This window comes from Magnolia sinica, chromosome 15 (assembly GCF_029962835.1).
Source record: "Magnolia sinica isolate HGM2019 chromosome 15, MsV1, whole genome shotgun sequence".
NCBI classification, from domain to species: Eukaryota; Viridiplantae; Streptophyta; class Magnoliopsida; order Magnoliales; family Magnoliaceae; genus Magnolia; species Magnolia sinica.
In genome coordinates this window covers 37,280,624-37,307,430 of record NC_080587.1, presented here as the reverse complement: position 1 = coordinate 37,307,430, position 26,807 = coordinate 37,280,624, and the positions used below count along the sequence as shown (strand labels likewise).

Sequence of the window (26,807 nt, the reverse complement as noted above, 5' to 3'; positions counted from 1 at the left end):
TGTTTCTGTATCCCCGATCAGCGAAACTTGTAATGATATTGATACTTCGAACATTGACAGTAACTAAGTTAGGAATCGAGGATGCTCTCTTCCTCCTTATCTGAGCCCTAATCAACCCATCTCCTCTCCACTAGCCAATGCTAGATCAGTTTCAACTACGTCCCCAAGGCAAAGAAGCAATGGATGTGAAGAAATCAAAGAACCGAAACTCCAAAGGCACTCCCCAAATCAAAACCCATATAACTTCCCACCCAAAATAAGAACATTCTTCCCATCCATGTAGACACCTTATCTGGCCTGCCTTGTTAGCAATACCATTAGTAAGAAGCCTCTCCACATCCTCCTCTGGTGTGAGACTAATCCAAACCTTAGAGAAACCAAGTGGCTGGAGCAAAAATGCTTTTGGAGGTAGCCCACAAGCTTCCACTAGCCCTAGAGTAATTGGGGTAGAGTGGCATTTGCATGTCTCTGCAACTAGAGAATGCTTCAAAGTCTCCCACGATTTCTCAATTATTATAAGATTTACCTTAACTACCTTTCCACCGTCCTCTTCTTCTAACAAAACACATTTTCCCTCCTCTTTTTTGTTTCATCCCTCCTCGATACGAGCCCTTGTTCCAAACCCTGCATTATCCATCCTCTCCTCCCATTACCTCTTCTTCGTTACCACCCTGCCCCTCTAATATCATATTTCCCTTCCGAACCGAATCGCCATATACAGTTATGAGGCTTCCCGCTGATGTTGAACTCCCCAATTGACCTCGACCTTCTTCCTTTCGTTTCCATACGCATTTCCTTGTGGCCTTCCCATTGTTCCCAATGTTTCATTCTACCATCTAATGCTCTATAAATTTCATTTCCATACGTGTTTCCATGTGCCAGGTGTTCTCACATTAAAATAAATAAATAAAAAGAAAAAGAAAGGGTGTTCTAATATTATAAGAAAAGATCCCACCATGTTTGAGACCATGTCTGCATCTGACACTGGCACACGCATCTACATCGAAGTTACATAAAATCGTAAAATTGTTAAAACATGTAATAATTATGTGATTTTCTGATAGCAAACTGATGTTTTTTTTTTTTTTATTCTGAATAAATAACAGAAATTATCTAACTTTATTTATCTGATTTTTGTATAGATAATCATATTATTCATCATCATCGTACCATTGCCCCAGATATCTAGGGTCAACAATATTAGACATTATCCCAGCTATCAATCAGATAGTCCTACTATCGTAACTAATCCAATTATTATTTCTCACATACTGCAAGTTCCAGCTAGAATAGTCCTACTATCGTAACTAATCCAATTATTATTTCTCACATACTACATGTTCCAGCTAGAAAGACCAGGAAAAATATCACCTGAGTTAACCACGAGGCCGTTAGGTCCTAGTAAATCTTAATAAAGGTTTTGGTGAATTTCAATGCAGGTCCAAGTGTTCATATGTAACATCTTAATTCATATAATTTATGTTGGGAGATAGGAATACTACTTGCCTCATGATTCATGCCGCCAGATCCAGCTTCGATAGTCACACAAGCCCCCTCCATGTCGTATGGTCCACAAAGATGCTTTGACATCTCGTAATGGTCCAGGAATTTGCTAACATATACAGACGCATTGTATGCCTGCTTAAAAAGACGATGATTTATGGCATCCATCTCTGCAAGCTGTGTGATCAACTTTGCCTCTTCAGTCTGCGAAAGGTGGTGGATATTCAAAGGGAAGATCCCAGTTAGCATTCATTATATTTACCTACAGAAAAAAAAAATGAAATGGGAACTTGTAGAAACATGAGTCTGACTGAGATCATTCACCTCCTAAAGAGCCCTACTCAGTTCAATCAAGCAGGCGCACTTGCCAAGGGACTCATGTCATGCATGTGCCTACATGGCATGCATCTCATATGTGCCAATGCTCTCAGCTAGGCCTACAATGTAGATGGCCTGCTAAAAAATCAGGCAGACCCATTGATCAGGTAGGCCAACAGATACAAAAGAAATGGGCTGTGAGAAAACAACACATTCAACATACTTGTGCAGGCAACCAGACATGCAGACAGGTTTAGCCAAGGGCATCTATCTACAAGGTGGAGCCTGCCTAATGTATGGCTTGGATTTTCAGCACATGTCACATCAACATGTGTGAAAAATGAGTCCCTTGTGAAGTGCACTCATGCAAGTGCATTTCCCATTTCTCTTTCCTAAATCTATAAGAGATTTGGTAAACAAGTGCTTCAAATACAAAAGAATTAAATGGCAAGTGAAGTGTTAATGATGTTATTAAGGAAATGCCTTCTCCTTAAACAAACTCACATGGGGCTAGTCTGTATAGAACAGCACCTTATATTTCAGGTCTTTGAGAGCATCGACCACTTTGGTGGTATCAGCTAAGGCAATAAGGGACTCATTTGATTTTGCTAGGTCATCCCACAGATTATATTTCCGAATAGTTTCTTCCTGCTCAATTTTTCTTGCTTCTTCTAATTCCAATGCCATCGGTGTCATCATCTCAGCACGAACAACTGCATCTTCAATCTTCCTTCGTAAAGAAAATAAACCTGAGCGAACCCAAGCAGCATTTTTTTTTTCATATTCTAGACATGAAATAGTAACAAATAATGCTACTTCAAAATTGTGATGTTAAATCAAGAAATGGAATGCAAGTTGCTAGGGCAAAAGTTTGCACACAATTAGCTTTTTAGAATAACTAAAGTATGCTATGAAAGGAATTGAGAAGGTTTTAAAAGAAAAGAAAGGGCACTTTGGAAGAAGAGAAAAGGAGAAAAAGAGAAAGAGAAGAAAAAGAGAAAAGAAGAGAAAAGCCCTAATTGAGTTGAACCTCTCCCCTCTCTCCCCTTTTATAACTAAACAAAGCCAATATGACAATTATATCCTTTAACATAAAAAAAAATTCCCGACATATCCTAACTAACATGAACAAAAGATAATAAACAAACAAGAGCTAGGTGGGCAGGCCATATCCACTTCCGTTAACACTTTCCCTCAAGTTGGAGCATAGATGTTGTCGATGCCAAGCTTGGAGAATGATATGTTGACTAAGTATGAGCAAGAGCCTTGGTGAATACATCAACAAGTTGATCTTGAGACCAAATATACGGCGTAGAGATTTCACCATTGGTGACCTTCTCATGTATGAAATGACAGTAACTTCAATATGTTTAGTTCTCTCATGATAGACTAGATTGTTTGCAATATGGAATGTTGCTTGATTATCACAAAACAATTGCATAGGTAGATCCACTGCAAACCCCATCTCTTGTAACAATTTCTTGATCCACATTAGCTCACACATGGTATGAGCCATTGCTCTATATTCTACTTCTAAACTTGATTGGGCCACAACACTTTGCTTTTTACTCTTCCATATAACTAGATTTCCCCCTACAAACGTGCAGTACCCAGTAGTAGATCACCTATCTGCTAAAGAACCTACCCAATCTACATTAGAGTATCCTATGATTTGAAGATGATTGTTTAGTTTGTATAGATTTCCTTGACCAGGTGCTTTTTTAAGATATTGCAAAATTTGAATAACTGCATCCATGTGAGGAACCCTCAGAGAGCTCATAAACTAGCTCACCACTAAAGCTGGGCATCGAGTTGAGTCGGACCGAGTTAGGGCTGATCCGACTCGATCCGGATTTGGAATATGCCTAACCCGACTCAGTACCAAGTCCAGCATGCCTGACCCAATTAGAGTCTGGTATGCCCTGGACTGATCTGGACTGAGTCCGAACCGGTCAAAAGTACCGAGTCAAGTCAAGTTGGCACCAAGTCGGAGGGAGGGAGGGAGGAAGGGGAGGGGAGGAGGATGAGGGTGGTGGGTGGCTGCCGGATTTGGAAGAGGAGGAGGATGAGGGAGGGAGAGAGAGTTTGGGTTTGGATCGGGGTCGGGTGAGGGTTCGACAGGTAGGTTTAGAGATACTTAAAAACTATGGTTTTATATATATATATATATATATACCCGAATCCAAGTCAAGTCGGGTTTCGGATCGAGTGGAGTCTAACAGATTGAGTTTCGGATTGAGTCAGGTCGAGTTACTGGGTTACTGGGTAACTTGGACTCGACTCGATTTGAGTTCGGATTGGGCAAAGCCTACTCGGTTCGGATCGAGTCGGACGAGTCGAGTTAGTCAAGACGTCCCATGCCCAGCTCTACTCACCACACTCACAGCACAAGATATGGTAATGGTTAAATAGATGAGTTTACCTAATGGTCTTTTATACCTCCATGGGTCTTTGAATATATCTCCTTGATCACCAACAAGTTTGTGATTCAAATCCATTGGCATATTAACCGGCTTAGTACCAAGAAGGCATGTCCCCATAAGCAAATCCAAAACGTGTTTCCGTTGAGACAGATTAATTCCTTCCTTGGATTTGACCACTTCTATAACAAGAAAATATCGAAGATAACCCAGATATTTGTAAGAAAATGCCTCTGAAGATACTTATTAAGCTCATTAATCCCCTTAACTGGTACCTCCTGTAATGACAATATCATCAACATATACTAGTAATACAAAAAGGTCTGAGGTACCCTTCCGTACAAAGAGGGAATGATTGGCATGGCTTCGAACAAAGCTATAGTTCAACACAACTTTATTGAACCTGTCAAACTATTCAGGTGGTGATTGCTTCAGCCCACAAGTCGCCTTCTTCAGTTTAAACACTTTGTTTGACTCCCCTTTAGCAACAAATCTAGGCAGTTGCTCCATATAAACCTCTCCTATGAGATCACCATGAAGAAGTGCATTTTTTACATACAATTGGAAGAGATCCATGGTTAACTGTCACAGAAAGTATAACATAGAATGGATTATGGAATTCATCTTGGCAACGGGAGAAAAAGTTTTCGTATAATCAACACCAAGGATTTGTGTATATCCCTCCAAGTGGGCCTTCACACGTTCAATCATTCCATTAGGATGAAACTTAATGGTAGACACCCACTGACAACCAACAGCTAGAGCTGTACACGAGTCGAGTCGAATCGAGTATCGCCCTACTTGTACTCGGCTCTTAACGCCCGAGTGCTGCTTGTACTCGGCTCTACTCGGCCAATGAGCATGGACTCCCTGCTCGTACGAGCATGGACTCCCTGCTCGTACTCTACTCGCCCGAGTACGAGCCGAGTACGAGTAGTAAACGAGTCGAGTCGAGTCCGAGTTTTCGAGGCGAGTTCGAGTATGAGCATACAATACCTTGCCTTCCCAAACTTGGAAGGAATAGAACTATGCAGTCTCTAGCACCACCAAATGTAAAAGCTTGCTATTTTATTATTATGACTTAGAAGGAATAGAACTATGCAGTCCCTATACCTGGGATTTGGGATTATTATTATTATTATTATTATTATTTTTTTTTTTTTTTTTTTTTTTTTTTTTTTTCCCACTGTCAGTTCACACTTCACTGTTAGCCACCCCCTCTAGGGAATCCATAGGACTATAGCAAAATGAATATTTAGGGAAAACACAAATATCCGGTTAATCCCAAAACTATATTAAACAATTTCTATATTAACATATATTAAACAATTTCTAAAAATAAAAAATTAAAAATAAAAAATCAAACCCACACATTACCGGGCGAGCTGGCAGGAACGACAGGCAGCTGCGTGCAGGGTAGGGCGATGACGGACGAGTGGCAGCCTGGCAGGGACGAGCTGCGGCACCGGACGAGTGGCAGGGACGAGCTCCGTCACTGGACAGGGGCACCGGACAGGCCGCAGGGACGAGCGACAGGGTCTAGCACCGCCGGACAGGGGATAGGGGCGAGTGAGAGAGAGAGAGAAAGGGAAGAAGAGGGACGACCGGAGTCCGGACAGGCGCTGGGAGAGGGAGGGGAGAGAGAGAGAGAGAGAGGTTTTTTTTTTCAAACGGGCTGGGGAGGGAAGAAGGGTTTGGGCGCTCGCTAGTTGAAAATGACGAGTGGGTGGGGTAGGGTTTTTTTTGGGGGCTCGGCTGCTCGCTAGTTGAAAATGACGGGTAGGTGGGGTAGGGTTTTTTTTGGGCAGGCTTATATATACGGGTACGAGTCGAGTACCGAGTCAAGCACCGAGTCGAGTACCGAGTCGAGTACCTCTAGACTTGTACTCTACTCGTAATGTAAACGAGTCGTGGAAACCCGCTCGTACTCGACCCTAACTCAGACGAGTCAAGTATCGAGTTGAGTTGATCGAGTACCCAAGCTTAGCTTGCTCGTGTACAGCTCTACCAACAACACATTTTCCGAAAGGTAGACTAGTGAGCTCCCAATTGTTATTTGATAAAGGGCATCCATTTTCTCTTCCATTGCTTGCTTCCACATCTTATGTAACAATGCTTCCTAATGTGACTTGAAAATAGAATGAGAGGAAGCATTGAAAGGGGACATATTTGTCACTAAGATGATCAGTACAAGCATGTTGATCTTTCCTCAAAGTAATAGGAACATCAGATGTATCTGGATCATTAGGCTCGAAAGAAGATACAGTGGATGGCGCACAATGGTTGGCCGTTTTACATTTTTGTCTTGAATAGACTTGCAGTGAAGGCACGGTGCAAATGGCGAAATCAATAGAGGGAGGAGATTGGATTATATCTTCTTCAACTGCAACAGGTATAGGCAAAGCTTCCACATCAAGAGATTTACTATCTTTTGAGAAGAACAGAGTGGACTCGAAAAATGTAATGTCTCACATGCATATTATCTTCGAAGAGGACTATAACAATGATAACCTCTTTGTGCCCTAGAGTACTCAAGAAAAAGATATATAATGACTCCAGGGTATAATTTATCATAGCTTGATTCCAATTATAATTTATCATAGCCTGATTCCAATTAATGAACAAAGTTTACAAATCCAAAAACTTTAAGGGGCAAGGAAAACAATGGAGTATTTCGAAGTAAATTTTGACGTGGTAATTAACCTATTAGAATGGTTGAGGGTATTTGATTTATCATAAAACATTTTATGCGCACTGCATCACTCCAAAAAAATTTGGGAATATTCATATAGAATAATAAAGCATGAGTAACCTCAAGTAGCTGGCAATTTTTCCGTTCTGTAACATCATTTTGTTGAGGATGAGCACACAATGTTTGATGAAGGATTCCTGTTTCAGAACAATACTAGCTAAAGGCTTGTGACATATATTCCTTGACATTATCGGAATGAAACAAAGACACTTTTGAATGAAATTGATTTCATACTTCCATGTGTGAAAAGTCTAAAAAATAGAAAATACTTTAGATTTGTCTTTCATTAAATAAATCTAAAGCATTAACGAGAAATCATCAAGAAAGGTAACAAAATACTTGTGCCACTGACCTACTGGAGATTTTAATGGGCCCCCAAAAATCCAAATGAACTAAATAAAAAGGAACTAAACTACAATTTTCCACACGTGGTGGAAAAGTAGTACGATGATGTTTACTCAATTCACACACTTCACACTCTAGACCTAACACAGACAACAAAGAAGGAATAACAATTTTAAGAATCTTTGAGGATGGATGACCAAGATGGTAATGTCACTAGTAAAGAAAAATGTTCTTCTATACTATTGCACCAACAATGTCACAATCAAGATAGTACAACCCATCAAGTTCATGTCCTCCACCAATCTTGTTCTTTGTCTTTAAATCCTAAAAAATTATAGAAGGTCACAAAGCAGTTAAGAGATTTTAGTGAGTTTGCTAATTGATTGGAGACTCAAGAAAATTTTAGGAACATAAAGGACAAATGATAATAAAAGGAAAGAACTGAAGGAGCTAGAGAGAAAAATACCAATTCCACATATTCTATACTAAGGACAATCTGTCAAAGTGATAAATGAACCCATTAACAATATATTAATGGAGGAAAACACACTGGACTGACATTACATATGGTCAGATACTCCAGAGTCAATGACCCATGGAGCGGGGAACTTGGAATCTAAACAGGCCATACCTAAAGTCATAAATGTAGTCGTAGGGGTGAAAGTAGTTCTAGAAGTAGCAAGAGTTGGCTGATTCCGCAGATTTTTCAGCAACTCGGAATACTCCTCTTGAGTGGCTGTGATCGTCTCTCATGACTATTGAGTAGTAGATGTAGAATTAGCCGGAGAAAGCCCATTGTTATCTCCGACATAAGACGCCTGATTAACCCATGCTGGCTTCCCATGAAGATCCCAACATTTTTCAACAAAGTGATTTGTGAGCCCATAATGCACACACTTTCTGGGTCCAAGACCTACTCATGGTATCCCAAATCGGTTACGTATCGGCCGTAACGGCCGATACATAACGGTAACGGTGGGACCCGTTACGCGATATGGGGTCGAAACGGCCGTTACGGAATTCTGTGACCGTAACAACCGTTACGGACCCGTAACGGCTGTGACGGGCCCTAAAAAAACAAAAAACAAAAAAACAAAAAAAAAAAAAACATACCTTTTTTTCCTTTCTTTTCTTCTTCTTCTTCTCTTTCTTCTTCTTCTTCTTCTTCTTCTCGAGCAGCTGCGGCTGCGGCTGCGGCTGCGCCCTGCTGAGTGCTGCGGCTTCTTCCTCTTCTTCTTCTTCTTCTTCCTCTCTCTCTCTCTCACTCTCTCTCTCTCTCTATCAATCTCTACTTTCCCCCTTTCCCTCTTTTTTTCTTTTCTCTTCTTTCACTCTTTTTTTCTTTTCGTTTCCCTCTCTCTCCATTTTTTTTTTAATTTGCAGCAGCTAGCTGCTACTGCTGTAGGTACGTGTCACGCAAAGACGAGCGCTGACAGTCCTCGAGCTCCGAGTTGTACGAACGGTTCAAAGGAGATCAAAGTTATTTGGGCTCCACAGTGATGTATTTGTTACATCTACACCGTTCATCTATTTTCAAAGATCATTTTAGAGCACCACCCAAAAAATGAATTATATCCAGAGATCATCTGGACCACACCAAAAATAGCAACAGAGATAATGATTTTCACGGTTAAATAATTTGTAGGGCGCACGGTAATGTTTATTTTCCATCCAATCTGATCAAACCCGAGTGGGCCCCACTATGATGTATATTTTTTATCTATATCGTCCATCCATTTTGCCACGTCATTTTAGGTCAGGATTCAAAAAATTAGTAATATCCAAATCTCAGGTGGACCACACCATAGGAAATAGTGGTTATAGAATGCTCACCATTAAAATTTTCTTAAAGTCCACTGTAATGTTTATTTTCAATCTAACCTATTAATTGGGTCACATTGACGTGGATGAAGGGAAAACACACATGTCAGCTTGATCTAAAACTTTTCTAGCCCCAATAAATTTTTAACGGTGAACATTTAATTATTGTTGTTTTTTATGGTGCAATCCTGATGCAGGACATGGAAAATTAAATATGATATGCTAGATTTCAGGCTTAGATCACACCAATTCAGAAACAATCACACAAATTCCACATCCCACATGAAAATCCAAACATTCAATTAAAGGGGAATTTATGCGGGTCCAAGCCGACACAGGCTAGGACTGGACCAATAAAAATTATAAACCAAACGATGTCAAAGGGAAATAAAATCAACTACTCATGCATAAAAATTAGTCCCTAATCCAAGGGATTCCCTAATTTCAATTCAAGGAACCCTGAGCCAAAAGATGATCCCGCATGTGGACAGCAACAATGGCCCAGATGGACGTGCGTGTGATCCCGGCCGCACGTGTGTGGGGCCCACTATTCAGAAAAATGCAACCTTGGCCCTGGTCGGCCAGGGATGGACTCCAAAACTCCCAAATCTCAGCTCGATCTGATGTACGGTTTGTGCGTGGTGCTCCACTGAAGTTTCAGCTCGCCTGCGGGCCGAAATCTGGAAACCTGCTGTAATGAAGAAATCTGATGCAACAAAAGGACAAATTCAAAGTACGGATGGTGAGGGAAGATGGAAAAAAAGGTGATGGAAGATGGGGGTGAATTGGGATCGATGTGGCTTCGCACCACGGTAGTTAGCCCTTCGAAAAGGGAGGGCTTCACACCCACTTTTGAATTCTTCCACAACTCACGAAGAGAGCAGAAAAATAAAGCAGGAATTTTTTTATTAACTTCAATGAATGAAAAGAACTACAAGGGGTGCCTATTTATAGGGAGAACCCTATACCCAAAAACTCGCACCATGTGCGACACCTATTACTTGGCGATGAAGTAGACTAAAATAAAAACCAAACGAGGAAATCTAAAGCGTTCATGATGTTCTAAATAATAACAATAAGCAAAACATAAAATATAAAACCAATCTGACGAGTGGGCCACGATCATGAGATCCCATGGTGGGCTTTTCTTGACTATCGGGCCACTTTTCTGAACCAAAACTTGACTTCTAGCTAGGAGGCCCTTCCTGGACGTCGTCATCGAGGCAGATCGATGGTGGGGTCCTCCATCTACGTACGTACGTGCATAGGGGGGGCGGCGTGAGTGCGCGTGATGTCCCCATCAATTCTCCCCGGCTGCAAAGATTTCGCCACTGGAGAAATAAAACTCCTGAACCGCTTCAGGATGTCAGGATCAAGTCTCTGAAGCTCCTCCTCAGTGAGCCACGTGTTGCCTGAAGCTGGGCGTAACTTCCATTTAACCATGTACTTCTGAAACCCGCCGTCCGACGTTGAAACTATCTGATGGTCCTGGATATTCTCTATTTCCTTTTTGGGTGTGTGAAGGTTAGGTATGGGAGATAGAGGCTGGGAAAATGAGTCGGGAATGATAGGTATGGGAGGTAGAGGCTGGGAAGATGGGTCGGGATGGGTAAGTATGGGAGGTAGAGGCTGGGAACATGGGTTGGGACGGGTAGGTATGGGACGTAGAGGCTGGAAAAATGGGTTGGGAAGGATAGATATGGGAGGTAGAGGCTGGGAAGAAAGGTTAGGAAAAGTAGATATGGGAGGTAGAGGTTGGGAAAATGGGTTGGGAAGGGGCCATGGTTCAAGGGATAAATATGAGGAATCAGGATGGGTGGGCGAAGGGCCGGACAAAGTATCAGTGGTCCTCTGAAAAGTAACTAAATCCTCCACATCGGATGTGAAACTAATTCCCATGAAAGGTGGAAGATCTATCTCATACACATTGAGACCGTTTCGTTTTATAATTTTGACGGGTCCAGCGCTACACGCGTGTAACTTACGAACGGCCCTCGAAGGATACCGCTCGGGCCTGATGCAGACCATCACAGAGTCCCCAATATTGAATCCTTTGAAACATTTATACTGGTCTGTATAAAATGTGCAATGTTCATTATTAGTCATGATCTTCTGCCTGATTTCTTGATGCCATGAATGAATGTGATGCGCAAAAGACTCTGCAGACTCTGACGGCCTATGGGACGGTGACATAGAGACAAGATTAATAAGTTTCCTAGGTTTATAATCAGTAACGACTTCACAAGGACTTAGACCTGTGGACCTATCGACAAACTTATTCAACGTGAACTCGGTTGTAGGTATTACGATGTCCCATATTCTGGTGTGCTCTATATCCTTCCTAGGGGACTCATCCGGTAGATCATCAGGAAAGATATCACGTAACTCATCCATTACCGGAATGGCCTCAGTGGGTAACTCTACACTAGCCGCTGGTGCACTCTCTCCAGCCACAAGGCCACACATGTTGTACCCCTCAAAATAGTGGTCTTTATGTCTCTCATGGGGTGGGTGTCCGGGTGCACACCCATAATTGATTCCTTGATCAACTCCATTCATTAGTGTATCCTCCAGGCCACCTGCTTGAGATTGGACATCTACCCTAATGGTGGGGTTTGTCCTAGCGATGGTCTTTAGTCGGGTAATGCGTACATCAAGCTGTTCACAGCATTGGTCCATTTCCAAGCGCTTAATCATAGACTCCAACGTCTGAGATATCTTGTTTAGTGACTCTTGCAATTGTTCCATGTTTAGTGTAGGGTGCAAACCGAAACTGCGACCCGTACGTGTGGGCATATAGTGACTTGCTCAACCTAAAGACCTTCTATGACAACTATATGCGTCTAATAACTAAATGACCCTACGAGACTCTATATGAAGGAGACTACACACTGTTACTAAAATTCAGCTATATATGATGGACTGAATGCATGAAGGACTCAAACTAAACCCTAAATATGTTGTGAATTCCCCTACAAGAACCCTAGGCTCTGATACCAAATTTGATGCAGGACATGGAAAATTAAATATGATATGCTAGATTTCAGGCTTAGATCACACCAATTCAGAAACAATCACACAAATTCCACATCCCACATGAAAATCCAAACATTCAATTAAAGGGGAATTTATGCGGGTCCAAGCCGACACAGGCTAGGACTGGACCAATAAAAATTATAAACCAAACGATGTCAAAGGGAAATAAAATCAACTACTCATGCATAAAAAAAAATGGCTATGAGAGGATACAAGAGGATAAAAACCTGAGCCAAAAGATGATCCCGCGTGTGGACAGCAACAATGGCCCAGATGGACGTGCGTGTGATCCCGGCCGCACGTGTGTGGGGCCCACTATTCAGAAAAAGGCCACCTTGGCCCTGGTCGGCCAGGGATGGACTCCAAAACTCCCAAATCTCAGCTCGATCTGATGTACGGTTTGTGCGTGGTGCTCCACTGAAGTTTCAGCTCGCCTGCGGGCCGAAATCTGGAAACCTGCTGTAATGAAGAAATCTGATGCAACAAAAGGACAAATTCAAAGTACGGATGGTGAGGGAAGATGTTAAAAAAGGTGATGGAAGATGGGGGTGAATTGGGATCGATGTGGCTTCGCACCACGGTAGTTAGCCCTTCGAAAAGGGAGGGCTTCACACCCACTTTTGAATTCTTCCACAACTCACGAAGAGAGCAGAAAAATAAAGCAGGAATTTTTTTATTAACTTCAATGAATGAAAAGAACTACAAGGGGTGCCTATTTATAGGGAGAACCCTATACCCAAAAACTCGCACCATGTGCAACACCTATTACTTGGCGATGAAGTAGACTAAAATAAAAACCAAACGAGGAAATCTAAAGCGTTCATGATGTTCTAAATAATAACAATAAGCAAAACATAAAATATAAAACCAATCTGACGAGTGGGCCACGATCATGAGATCCCATGGTGGGCTTTTCTTGACTATCGGGCCACTTTTCTGAACCAAAACTTGACTTTTAGCTAGGAGGCCCTCCCTGGACGTCGTCATCGAGGCAGATCGATGGTGGGGTCCTCCATCTACGTACGTACGTGCGTAGGAGTGGCGGCGTGAGTGCGCGTGTGCGCGTGATGTCCCCATCAAATCCACCTGAGCTTTGGATGTGCCTCATTTTTGCGCTCATGCCCTAAAATTATTCGGCAAAATGGATGGACGGTGTGGATATAACACATTCATCACGGGTGGGGCCCAAAAAACTTTAACACGTGTGCTGCACTTTACATCTGAGTCCCTCCTAATTCAAGCCTTAAAAAATTGTACACGAGACATATATTAACTTAAAATTTGACAATTAAATTATGGACTGCAATTGCTAACTCACAATGCCAAAATCAAATTATTTGAATAGTTTTAATTGTTAATTTGTGAGCTTTTATTTTTTAAAATAGGGCCTTTTGATTTATTTAATTTTTTTATGATTCATTATCTAATAAATGTCCACCAATTTATAAGTGGGATAATGACAATAAATGACATGAATTTGAGGCTGATTTGGAGAATAGATTGGTCCTCCAAGTCAGCCCCAAATTGGCAACGCCATCTACCTGAATTTAATTTCATTTTTTTTAAAGAACTATGGGGAGAAATGATATCAAGTTGTTAAGTATATAAATTACATATTTAAAAAAATTAAATATATGAATTTTGTAGTCAAATTCAAGTTACCTGGTTAAAAAATTAATCAGACAGTCCGATACAACTTCTCACCAAAGAGTGGACCGTTACACCATCATAAACATGTTCCAATTTATAAATGAATGCATATTTGGAATGCTTAGAATATTCCGGATTTAATCCATATTTTTTCATATTTTTTTGGCAAAAAAAAAAATTGCGCCGTTACGGGCCGTTACGCCCCCGTATCGCCGTTACGCCCCCGTATCCGTATCGGTTTCGGAGGGCACCGTTACGCCAACTGATATCGATACGGGACACCTTGGACCTACTCCCACTTCACCACAACTACCTTGATTACTTCTGCCACCGTGACCGCCGTTGCAGCCTCGACAAGTAAAAGATGCTAAAGTAGAGTTATCATTGGCCCCACTTGTAGAGCCAAAGATATACCCGTTGGAGGCGAGCATACACCAAATTTAGAGATAGTGCATCCTTGCCACCCAAGATCTATGCATGAACCAGTTCATTCTCACATTTCAAACCAAATAGGAACTTGGCTACACGAAATTCTCTCATTGCTGACGTAGCTTTTCCAAATCACACTCATCAAGAAATCCTAGCCATCCAATTGATAGTTATTGAATGGATGGTTGAAATAATGGATGGTTGAAATAGAATAGCGAGTGGTGAAAATTCCAAGGGCAAAATCAAAAGGTAACTATATGTTCTCAGTGTGATTTTTAGGCTATGCTCCATCAACAATTAGGTTAGTCATTTGGATGGCTTGGATTTTCGTACAACTATTTCATGTTTATAGTTGAAGAGTCACCAGCTTTTTTAAATGGTGCAGAACTGTCGAAGTCTAGTGCACCAAAAGAAAACTAGCTTTTAGAAAGGCTTCCCCTTCCCTTCCTTCCCATAACTTGCAAGGCGTCTCATCCAACCACATGCATTGCATGTGAATGCACGACGCCACCTCTTACTAGTATTTGATAGCATATATGATTATTGGTTTTACAAGGCAATCACTTTCAGTCATTTATTACGTTTGGACCTCATGCCTAAAAAGCACTCCAGTCTTTTCAAACATTTCATGTGCGTGATGTTGTTTGCATTCATCAACCAAAAGCACTCCACTTGCATATTCATATAGCACTCAAGCTCAAGCCTTACGTATGTCGCCATTAAATTTGTTGCTTTTTTCAAAGGTACTCGAAACTTCTATTATTATAACAAAAGGAAAAGACAAAAAAAAAAAAAAAAAAAAAAAGAGGGAGGGAGGGGAAAGCAACTCTCAATGGAACACGGTGATGTTCCACGCCCTTGGGAGGTTTCCTACGAAAATCATGAATAGATCTGTTAAATTGTCCGTTGTGACCCCCTTGTGCACTGACTTTGTCCCCACATGTGGGCTCTTGAAATTGTTGGGCTTAAAATATACATTTTAGGTAGAGTGTAGGCCCATGTGATTACTTTATGTAATACTTAAGTAAAGGAGGCTAATTATGTAATTTTATTTTTTAATGGACGTTTTAGGGTGATTAGTGCAGCCGTCCCTCTCTCATCTCTTCTTCCTTTTCTCCTCTCCCTTCTTTCCATTTATCTCAATGATTCACATGGTATCAGAGCTGATCCTCGAGTGATTCAAAACTAGATCCTCTCCTACTCAAAACCTACCAATAAATCAAGTCTTGGAGGATTCAAAACCCCTAACATGCTGATCGGAACTTAGAAAAGAGAATACATCTTTGTTTTTCACAGAAAACACAATGTTTTCTGTATTCATTCTCAAGTGAATGCAGCCATTTGCAAAGAAAGCATAGAAGTTTGGCCATGAAGATGAAAGCTTACTGATTTTCACATAAAGGTGGTGTGCAATTGAATTTCCTACATTATTTTGCAGTGAAAGCCAGTTTTTACTACATCCTTGGTACCCATGACATAGTAGTGAGACACATGGTTGATGTTTGGGGTGAACCCTAGGTGATGAAAGGCTAGAAAGTGATTTTGTCATTGTCATGGATGCAGTTGAGTGTGAATCTGATTATAGATCAGCACTTTTCAATACAAGTTGAATTAAATTCAATAAAAGTGGGTTATGGAGCCTAAAGGTGTGATTGTTGGTTCTTCATCACAGGGTGAGAATCCCAGTTCTTCCTTTAATGCATCAATTACATTTCTGAAACTGAATGGGAAAAATTATTTGCTCGGGGCTAAATCTGTTGAAGTGTTTCTTTTAGCCTGAAAGAAGAATCACTTCCTCAAGAATCCAAACCTGAGGAACCCAATCCTAAATATAGACAGTTTATGCGTAATCATGCTCAGATAAGATCTTGGTTGTGGAATAATATAGAACCCAAAGTTAGTTCAAGATTAGTGTTTTTTAACACTACTAAAGATGTATAGGATACAGTTAAAATCATTTTTTTTTAAGGATACAGTTAAAAGAATGTTCTTGGAATAGAATATCTCTCGAGTGTATTAGTTGTATGAGGATTTTTTTTCCCAAAAGGGAGATAAATCTCTTGGTGAGTATTTTGCCAAGTTTACTAGTATGTGGGAAGAACTTCCAACTATCATCCCATTACTTCAGATGTGACACTTATGCAGAAGCAAATGGAAGACATGCAAGTTGTGAAGCTCTTGTCCAATCTGCTAAAAGAGTATCAATCAACTAAGGATCAGAATTTCTGAGGAGTTTCTATTCCTTCAGTTGCAGAAGTTTACTCTAGACTTCAAAGAGTTTCCATTGGAAATGATTGTAACAGTGCTCATGTTAATAGTTCTGATAAGTCGGCCTTAGTTACTTCCTTTGGTTACACTGATATGCGTGGAGGTAGTAGGCAAGGTATTCCGTATCGGTATCGGTGGGCGTAACGGTGCCCACCGTTACCTATACGGATACGCCCCGTATCGGTCGATACCGGGCCGTAACGGTGCAAAAAAAAAAAACCGTCAAAAATTTATGGAAAAATGTCCATTAAATCCATAATATTCTAAATATTCCAAATATGCATTCATTTATAATTTGGAACATGTTTATGGTGGTGTAACGGTCCACTCTTTGGTGAGAAGTTGTATCAGACTGCCTAATGAATATATGAACCTCACAACCTAGTATTGGCTATAGATCTTTTATATTTAATTATCTGACTATATAAAATCAATATGAATTAATTAGAATGAATCTAATACCAAAATATCTCATATTTGTAGGTATTGGTGTATTACGAACCTTGTGACCTGTGTACATTTTATTTCAACATACAATCTAGGGACTTTTATGTCCAATTATATAAATCATATATCTAACAAATTAATATAATTTTTCCCAATAAATCTTAAGAAAAAATTTGAAATTATATTCAAGTAAATAGTGTTGTCGATTTAGAGCTGATTTGGTGGACCGTTTGATGCCCCAAATCAACGTTAAATTCATGCAATCTATTGACACTTATATCACTAATGGATTGGTGGATATTTATTGAACAATGAAGAATGAAAAATATCAAATGATCCTATTTCAGAAAAACAAGTGTTTGCAAATTAACGGTGAAAATTATTTAAATAATTTAATTTTGAAATTGTGACATGGCAACAATAGTGCCATAATTTAATTTATTAATTTTGAGTTAATGTATGCCTCATGGACAATTTTTACCGCCATGTACATAGGGCCCACCACGATGCATGTATTGTATATCAATGACATCCATCCGTTTTATCAAATCATTTTAAGGCATGGTCAAAAAATGAGGTAGATACATATCTAAGGTGGACCACTAGTGGGTCAGGCTTGAAATTGGGGCCCACCTTAATGTATTTGTATATCCATGTCGTCAATCTATTTTTCTAGCTCATTTTAAAGCATGATCCAAAAAAACAGGCAAATTTAAACCTTAGGTGGACCGCTAGTGAATGATGCCCTGAACATAGGTCCCACCTTGAATCCTTGATGCATTTGTTGTATATCCATGCTGTCCATCCTTTTTGCCAACTCATTTTAGGGCATGGTCCAAAAAATGAGGCAAATCCAAATCTTTGGTGGACCACACAGTAGGGATTGAATTCCCACAATTAAAACTTTTATTATTATTATTATTTTTTTTAAAGCTGCGACTTTTGTTTTCCTTGATCCAATTCCATGCCACCTTATCAGTAGTTTCGATGGTAAATAAACATTACAGTGGGCCATAATAAGTTTTTAACAGTGGGCATTCAATCCTACTGTGCGGTCCACTTGTGATCTAGATCTGCATCATTTTAGTGACCATGCCTTGAAATGATCAGGAAAAACTGATGGGTAGCATGGATACATAATACAACACATAAATCAAGGTGGGCCGCATACACTAAAATAATGCAAGTGCACAGTGGGCATTCAATCCTATTGTGCGGTCCACTTGAGATCTGGATTTGCTTCATCTTAGGGACCATGCCTTGAAATGATCAGGAAAAACTGATGGGTGGCATGGATATATAATACAACACATAAATCAAGGTGGGCCACATGCACTAAAACAATGCAAGTGCACAGTGGGCATTCAATCCTACTATGCGGTCCACTTGAGATCTGGATCTGCTTCATTTTATGGACCATACCTTGAAATGATTAGGAAAAACTAATGGGTGGCATGGATATATAATACAATACATAAATCAAGGTCGGCCGCATGCACTAAAACAATGCAAGTGCACTAAGCAGCGTGCGCCGCAGACCACTTAACCGAGAGGGAGGGAGAGAGGAATGAGAGGGAAAAAGAGAAAATGAGAGGGAAAGAAAGGGAAAATGAGAGAGAAGAAGAAAACGAGAGGGAAAGAATGGGAAAATGAGAGAGAAGGAGAAAACGAGGGGGGCAGCCGCAACAGGGTGCCCGAGAAGAAGAAGGAGAAGAAGAAAAAGGAAAGAATTTTATTTTTTTTCATTTTTCCTATTTTCTTTAGGCCCGTAACAGTTGTTACGATACCGTAACGGCCGTTACGGGTGGCCATTATGACCCCGTAACGCGTAACAATCACAGCCGTTACCGTTACGTATCGGCCGTTACAGCCGAAACGTAACCGTTTTCGAATACCCTGGTAGTGGGGGATGGACTAATTGTGGTTTCCTTGGTGGCAGAGGTGGTAGGGTTTTTGGGAGAAGGTAGAGGTGGTCGTGGTAGTAGAGGAGATCATTTAGGCACTCATTGTGGTCTAACCAATCATTTTGTGGATTTATGTTAGTATCTTCATGGGAAGCCTCCGAGGGTTAATCAAGCGCTCATTGTTGATGATTTTCCTCTAATGGTATATCCACTACTTCCACTTCGTCTAATGCCAGAGGTGATCATGTTAATGTTATTATCAAAAAAAGAAAATGTGTGGTCCTCTCCTCCAGTGGCTCTACATCCCATAATGTACCTTTCACCTCCACAATTACTTTTACTCATTCAGGTAAAATGTGTCTCTTATCATCTCATTCCTATTCCCGAATAATAGATTACAAGGCTTCTAATCATATTTTTTGTAATCACAATTCCTTTTTTTTCATTTGTTATTTGTTGAGTGTGAAATATTGCAAATTTTCCCCTATTTATACCTTGATTTTATAAACATGATAGTGCTTAATCGATTTAATTGTGCATGCTTTCATGTGCGAAGTGATTTCGAGAGCTTAAAGGTGAAATTGATGCCAAAAGGAAGATTTATGCTCAAATGATTACTAAATGAAGATTGGAGATTTGAAAGTCACTAATAAAGAATTCACATGCCAAAGATCCAAGAATACCAAGTGAGAAATGAAGAAAATCAAAGATTTGAAGTAAAGAAAAGAAATCATGAAATTGTCCTGAAAATAAACATATTCCTGAAATTGTCCTGAAAAAGCATATTCTGAAACTCTAAGTCTATTTTGGGAAACTTCGCAGAGTGCGTAAATTTGAGGCGGTTTAAACTCTGAGCATATTTTGAGAAACTGCATAGAGTGCGTAAATTTGATGCGGTTTCTAGATTTTTCCAACTCAGTGCGAAAGTTAGAGTTCTACAACTATAAATAGGACTCCCTAGGATGCTCGAAAGCATCTCCTAGGATTTTGAAAGGTCTCATGGAGCATACACAAGAGTAGAGAAGTAGCCAAAGAATTTTTCTTCTTCCCTAGTTTATTTTTCATGCTTTATTTAAGAGATTTGGTTTCAATCATGTCTATGGTTGGCTAAACCTCTTAGCTAGGGCTAAGAGGCGAAGCTTGTAGCGTGTTTAGATGTTTATTTTGCTTTGATTCTTGTTCTTATTGAACTTCATTGATTTCTAGTTTGATATTAAGAGAATATTTTCAGTTTTCTATGATTTATTATGACTCAAATTACAATAGATGTTGTGATAGCTTTGGATATCTTCTTTTCCTATTTTGAGATAGTGAGATTGGTAAATTCCGTTGTTCACCATCGTCTCCTGGGCATGGTAGGGTGATGGAATCCCTTTCAATCATCACAATTCTTCTCCATTGAGAATTAGGTCAATGAAAAGTTCAGATTTAATTTAAATTGTTTTATCTTCTAATTGGATAAGATAGGACTCCAATTCCAATTGTATTCTTTGAATCAAGTAAAGTAATATCTAGATAGCTACAGGTGGATCCTTGGCACCCTAGTTCCCACTTTTAATTGATAGTTTAAACATTATTCACAATTACTCTCTTTTATTCCAAAATTCAGATTTAGATCTTCTTCTAGTTCTAGTTCTTTTCAGAATACGTACAAGTTTAGTCCTTGTGGATTCGACCTCGTTCTCACGAGTTATTACTACATCGCGACCCTACACTTGGTGTTGTGAACATTATTCCTCCTCCAACACTATTAAACCTGGTACTTATTAACCTAACGCATTTGCGTCATTAGAAATCTTATATGCTCCCAAATTTTTCTTCAGCCTTTTATCTTTGAGTAAGCTAACAAAGTCTCTAAATTGCCAGGTCACCTTCTTTCTTTCTTATCGTGTTTTTCAAGACCACGAGACAAACAAAATGATTGGCAAAGGACGTGAGAGAAATGGTCTATGCTACTTGGAGAAAGAATTAGTAGGTATTGCGGTAAAACCTGAGCGTCATGTAATCTAGTGGTATTGTCATCTGGGTCATCCGTCTCTCCATAAACAACAGACCCTTGTTCCATTCCTTCAAAATATGTCAAGTTTAGATTACAAAGGGGCAAGACCACACTCCATGGGTGAAAGGGCAATGGACGAAGAGGTGTTTTATTGATTCCGTGTTTTCCATGCAAAGCATGCAAATGTTGGGAAGAGACATCCCTCTTCTCTCCAGGTTGTCGACAGTGAGAATTATCCTCCTAATGAGAAGCCAGAGGAAAGCAGCGACATTTGGAGGAACTCCATAGGACCAAGTGGGGGAAGGAAAACAATGCCGCCTTCCTTAAAGGGAGCCGCTAACCCGCAAGAAGAGCAAGCTAACCAAAAACATGCCTAAATTGTTCAAAGACCACGATGACGAGTCTTTAACTCCCGAGGAAGGGCGAATGCCTATCAAGAGCTCCAAAAGCCTAAGGAAATCTTCTAACTCCATGTCTAAAAGGTTTCTCCTACAAGGGGGGAGACCAAATCCCAGACCCAATGTTAGAGAAGCAGCTAGCTACAAAAAAGGACCAGTTTGAGGCAATGTGGGCCAGACTGGGGAAGAGAGAATGGAGGGGCCTATTTGAAATCCATCTATCCGCCCAGAAGCATATGCGCGACCCGTTGTCAAGAGAGACAGAGAAGCTTTCTTGCATTTAAGGGGGGCCCATTTTGGTAATGGCCTTCCAAATTTTGCTGGTTGTATGTATGGCTAAGAGAGAAGGAGAGTACATACATATGCATTGATGGATGTATGGATTTATCATGTGTGCGTGGATGGATTATGTGTGTGTGTGTGTGTGTGTGCATACATGGATGGATGTATAGATGGATCTACGCATGGATAGAAGCATGGATGGTTGGATATATATATATATATATATATAGGGAAATGCTCACTTGTGCACCAGTTCGCACGGAACTAGTGCGAACTTTTTTGAGAACCCATCACACGTGATGTGGATCCAAAATCTAAACCGTTCATGTGAAGAAGCACCTCGTGAAACCTCCCGGGCCTAAGTTTTACTTTGATCTAAAACTTTGATGAGCCATGAAAAATGAAAACAATTTCCTCCCTTGATTTGTATTTCTCTTTGCTATGGCCCACCAGAATTTTAGATTAGGGTGAAAATTTTTCACATAGGGTTTCATGGGATTCCGCATCACATGGACCGTTCAGATTAGACACTCATGACACGTGTGCAAAGGTGCGCACGTGCGTAGGTGCGCAGGTGAGCATGACTCTCCCCTGCGCACCTACGCACGTGCACACCTTTGCACACGTGCCATGGGTGTCTAATCTAAACTGTCCATGTGATGCGGAATCCCATGAAACCATATGTGACAAATTTTCACCCCGATCTAAAACTATGGTGGACCATAGCAAAGAGAAATGCAAATCAAGGGAGGAAACTATTTTCATTTTCCATGGCCCATCAAAGTTTTAGATCAAAGTAGAACTTGGGTCTGGGGGGTTTCACGAGGTGCTGCTTCACATGAACGGTTCAGATTTTGGATCCACATCACGTATGATGGGTTCTCAAAAAAGTTCGTACGTAGTACGTACGAACTGGTTCGCAGGTGAGCGTTTCCGATATATATATATATATATATATATATATATATATATATATATATATATATATCATATAGCACAAAAATGACAACTTCGAGCTGCATTGTAACTCCATATGGATTTGAGGCAATGGTATTATTTTCACCTTCTTTAGTTTCTAAATGTATTCTTTACACTTTATTATTTGCATTGTACGGTATTTGAATGATATGAGTTCATTTTAGATATAATTGCATCGCTTTTTTCCAACATCACATGATTTAGGCCCCTGTAAAATGAAAACTTATTATGTATAGTTGTTTTTCACAATATTTTGATTCTTAAATGTGTAAGCATGTATCTTTCAACATCTCTTGAAGTTCTACTAAAAAATCCTACCTATTTCCCAAATTTTTCCTCACCAGCAATATGGATACATGTTTCCACATCCCCAGTCATATACATATAACAATACTGATACTCTGAACGCTAGCTACAACCATTCGAGACAACAACTATTAGAAGAAAGTCAAAGAGGAACTCAAGGCCATGGAGCCATTGATGTGAGTTCTCCACCTTGTATAGAGCATTGATATACCTACGATGAGCTTCCTTTATGAAGATATGCAGAAAGAAAAAGAAGGTTATTATCCGTCATGATTGTCAGAACCACAAAGATTACTAGAAGATGGTCAACAAATGTGGGACAAAGCAGCTTCGTCATGAACTTCATGCAATAGGTAATAAATAATTGATGCACTTTGAGCAACTGTTTTTTTAATTATGATGCTTAATTTATTTATGCTATAAGTTTATGATAAGATAATTGATTTCCTTTTTTTTTCCATCATTATAGGCTCATATCTAAATCCAAGGTTCCAATATGTTGAATCATACGTTGAGGATGATGAGGTTCATGTTGCCCTTTAAAATGTGATAATGAGGTTAGAGCCTGACATAGATGAGGTTCATGTTGCCCTTTAAAATGTGATAATGAGGTTAGAGCCTGACATAGATATGCAATTAGGGGCCTTAAACAAAGTATGTTCAACTTTTTATTGGACTAGTTAGATTCGTAGCAAACACATGTGGTTATTTCACTTGAAGCCTTAAACATTATCCACTTGGTGTATTGAACATGGTTGGATATATGTGGACTTAGCATGGCCAACTTCTCAACAGCACTTGCAAATAGGAGGATTCCTGAGACTAACTCCAAGTAGGAATTGTGAAATTGTTTTATTGGTGGTTTGTTGTATTATGTATATGTGTATACTAAACTGTAGTTTTACTCTCTCTTTTTCTATCTAGTTGATTGGTGGATTGATTTTGGCAAAAATGCGGAGGCCCTCGAAACAATTGCTGTGGAAGTTCTAAGCCAGAAAACTTCTTCTAACTATGAACGGTACAGGAGCTGTTGCGCACTTATTCAAAGCAAAAGAATGGATTGAATACTCAAAAAGTCAGAGAGGCTGGCAAGCCTGGCGTCACACACTGCAATGTGAAGTTTAAGATTACAAAATATAATGAGGGTGGCAAATCATATTGAAGAAGGGGCCATGGTCCATCCATGATGATGGCTATCAAGACAATAACTTGGTAACCCAACCATAGGCTCCACACGAACAGTGCGCAGTAGGGAATCAGTATCGGTTACGAGGGGTTTCAATGGGCCGGGTACATGGGTCCAATACCTGCTAGTGGGTACTGCACCCATGCATACGCATACCTGGCCCATTAATCAATCAGGCTCAGAAATACATAAACCCATAGCTACACCCATACCTGGCTCATGTCTAGCCGGGCTCGGATACCCCTGCCGGGCCTACTTGGCCCATTGAAACCCTATTAATCACCAACAGGAAACTCAGCCTATGATTGTATGACATTAATAGTAGATATTAACAGGCCAACCAATAACTGACCAGACCCAATTTTTTAAACGGGTCTAAAAAAACAGAGGACCCGAACCTAACCCGATATTTGAACAAGTCGGATTTCAGGAACCAGCCATTGACAGCCCTTATTGGTGGTTGTTGTAGAGGTGAACTCAGTGAAACTCTCAGATTTTTAACATCGAGTCCGAACCTTGGAAAGAAGAAAGCAAGCAAGAAACAGAAAAGAAGAAGAAGAGAAATGAATATGAGCAGAGAAGAGGTACGGACCTAGCTCTTTGTAGACCTTGTCATCGTCGGCGTTGGATTGAGAAGAGGATGATGCTCGAATTGTAGCAGCAGCAGAAGAAGAAGAAGAGAAGAGAAAGTGAAGATGATTAGGAGGGAGAGAATGGGTTTTGCTGGAAATACCCCATTTCATCCGCCCAAATGGACGAGTTACCGTAACAGATTCCGCCTTCATTTTTTCGCCCTTCTCCTCACACACCGGCAACGGTAGGAGAGGGAATTGCATTCATTGGCTCGGATGCATGGATAGAAATAGAGACCCTTTTGCTTTCCCTGCACTCACTATCTATGCTTTTGTGCTCCTAGTTGCATCAGTACACTTCTTCTACAGCCCAATCAATTGATCCTGACCGTCCAGCTAGGTCCCGGATATTTCATGGGCGACCGACCGTTCGAAAGATACTTCCGTCTGTTCATTTTTTCTAAATGTCCTCTCAACAATTTGGGACGCGGATTAGCTGCGACCAGAAGCCAGCCACGTGGGTGCAAGCCTGACCTTGGGCCATCTGAATGTTTGCATTGTATATCCACGCCGTCCATCTATTTTGCCAGCTTATTTTGAGGGCATGGTCCCGAAAATGAAACTGATACAAATCTCATGTGTACCACACCACGGGAAACAGAAGTCATTGAAAGCCCACCCTTAAAAACTTCATAGGGTCCACCCCTAATGTTTATTTGACATCCAACCAGTTGATAAGAACAGGCAGAGCTGGAAGAAGGGAAAACACAGATAAGCCGCTTGATCCGGACGCGGATTAGATACTGACAATGTTAGTAGCAATTTCCCTACTGAAGCGACGTCGTCAAGTTCCGTGGTCATGTGTAATATCTACACCGTTCATCCATTTGAAAGAGACCGTTCTCTTCATTTTAGGGCGCGAGCCAGAGCTCAAGTGGATCCCACCGTAGAAAACAAGGGGGATAGAGACAATCACCGTTCAGAACTTCTCAGGGGCCACGGAAGTTTTTGATCAAGATGGTATTTGTTTTTTCCCTAAAATCTATCCATATATTAGGGCGTGTTTGATTTTCCAAACATTCGGTAAATACACTGCAAGTGAGCAGTAATTATTTCACCGTTGTTATCCATGTTTCATTTTACTCTTACATTTTTTTAGCTCTAAACTTGAGGAAACCTCGGAATATATGTGGAGCCCACCATGATGTTTATGTCTTATCCATGCCATCCATCTGTTATGCTAGCTGAATTTAGGGCCAAAAACATGAGGCTGATACATAATGCAAGTGGACCACACCACAAGATTTAGGGAATCAAATATTTATCGTTAAAAATGTATCAGTGCCACTGTTTCCTTTAGTGTGGGCCACTTAAGTGTTGGATCAGGCTCAATTTTTGTCCCATGCCTTAAAATGTTATGCTAAAACTGATGGACAGCTCAGATATATAAATATATATATATATATATATATATTTCATGGTGGGGCTCAGAAATTTAAACCAGCCTTTATTTTAACATGATTTTCAAGACATAAATGCAAATGCTTTTTCAAACAAGTGAAGTAGTAATAATTACCATTTTCCATTGCAATCACATAAAAATCAAACAGGCCTATTGGAGCTTTAGATCTGCCTTATTCTTTGGATCATGCCATAAAATTATCTCTCTGAATGGATGGACGCTATGGATACAACACAAACATCATCGTGGGCCATAGAGGTTGGTGATGTAACTTCAGTAGCCATTTCGCTACTGAAATTGTCAGTATGTAATACGCTTAACTTTTGTAGCCCCGAGACGTTTTTAATGGTAGAAATTCAATCCTAATGCGTGGTTCACCTGAGATTTGCATTGCTTCGTTTTTGGCAAAATAGAAGGACGGCGGCTATACAATGCATATAGAGATGTGAGGCCCATAGCCAGTGTCACATCGACCTGGTTAGATATGAGGTTGAGGGGTTGCAGCTCATCTGCCTTCAAGAATTTGAGCCATTGCCACGGCGGATCTCCAAGGGCCTGGCCTGTTTGGCCGGGCGAATCCTATAGGATTAGGAGGGATGGGATGGATTTTAAGGTAATGATGGTGGTGCTATATCCGGGGACAAGTTCATGGGTTTGTTTGGCATGCCTGGCATATCCCGGGATTTTACCTTCCAATCCATCCAACCAATGGATGGGATCAAATTTAAGAT

The 26,807-nt window shown here is 40.4% G+C and overlaps 1 protein-coding gene across 1 annotated transcript in view; it reads right to left on the bottom strand.

The window, feature by feature from the left end:
• Window positions 1-24,936, bottom strand: part of LOC131228201 (peptide chain release factor PrfB3, chloroplastic) — an 83,516-nt gene extending 58,580 nt beyond the window's left edge. Inside the window, exons 1-3 of the mRNA XM_058224078.1 lie at window positions 24,635-24,936; window positions 2,353-2,570; window positions 1,507-1,707 (exon numbers count right to left, since the gene is read on the bottom strand). Of these exons, the coding sequence (XP_058080061.1) occupies window positions 1,507-1,707; window positions 2,353-2,570; window positions 24,635-24,878 (663 nt within the window). The 5' untranslated portion in view covers window positions 24,879-24,936. The remainder of the gene's footprint in view (window positions 1-1,506; window positions 1,708-2,352; window positions 2,571-24,634) is intronic.
• Window positions 24,937-26,807: the final 1,871 nt, after the last annotated feature.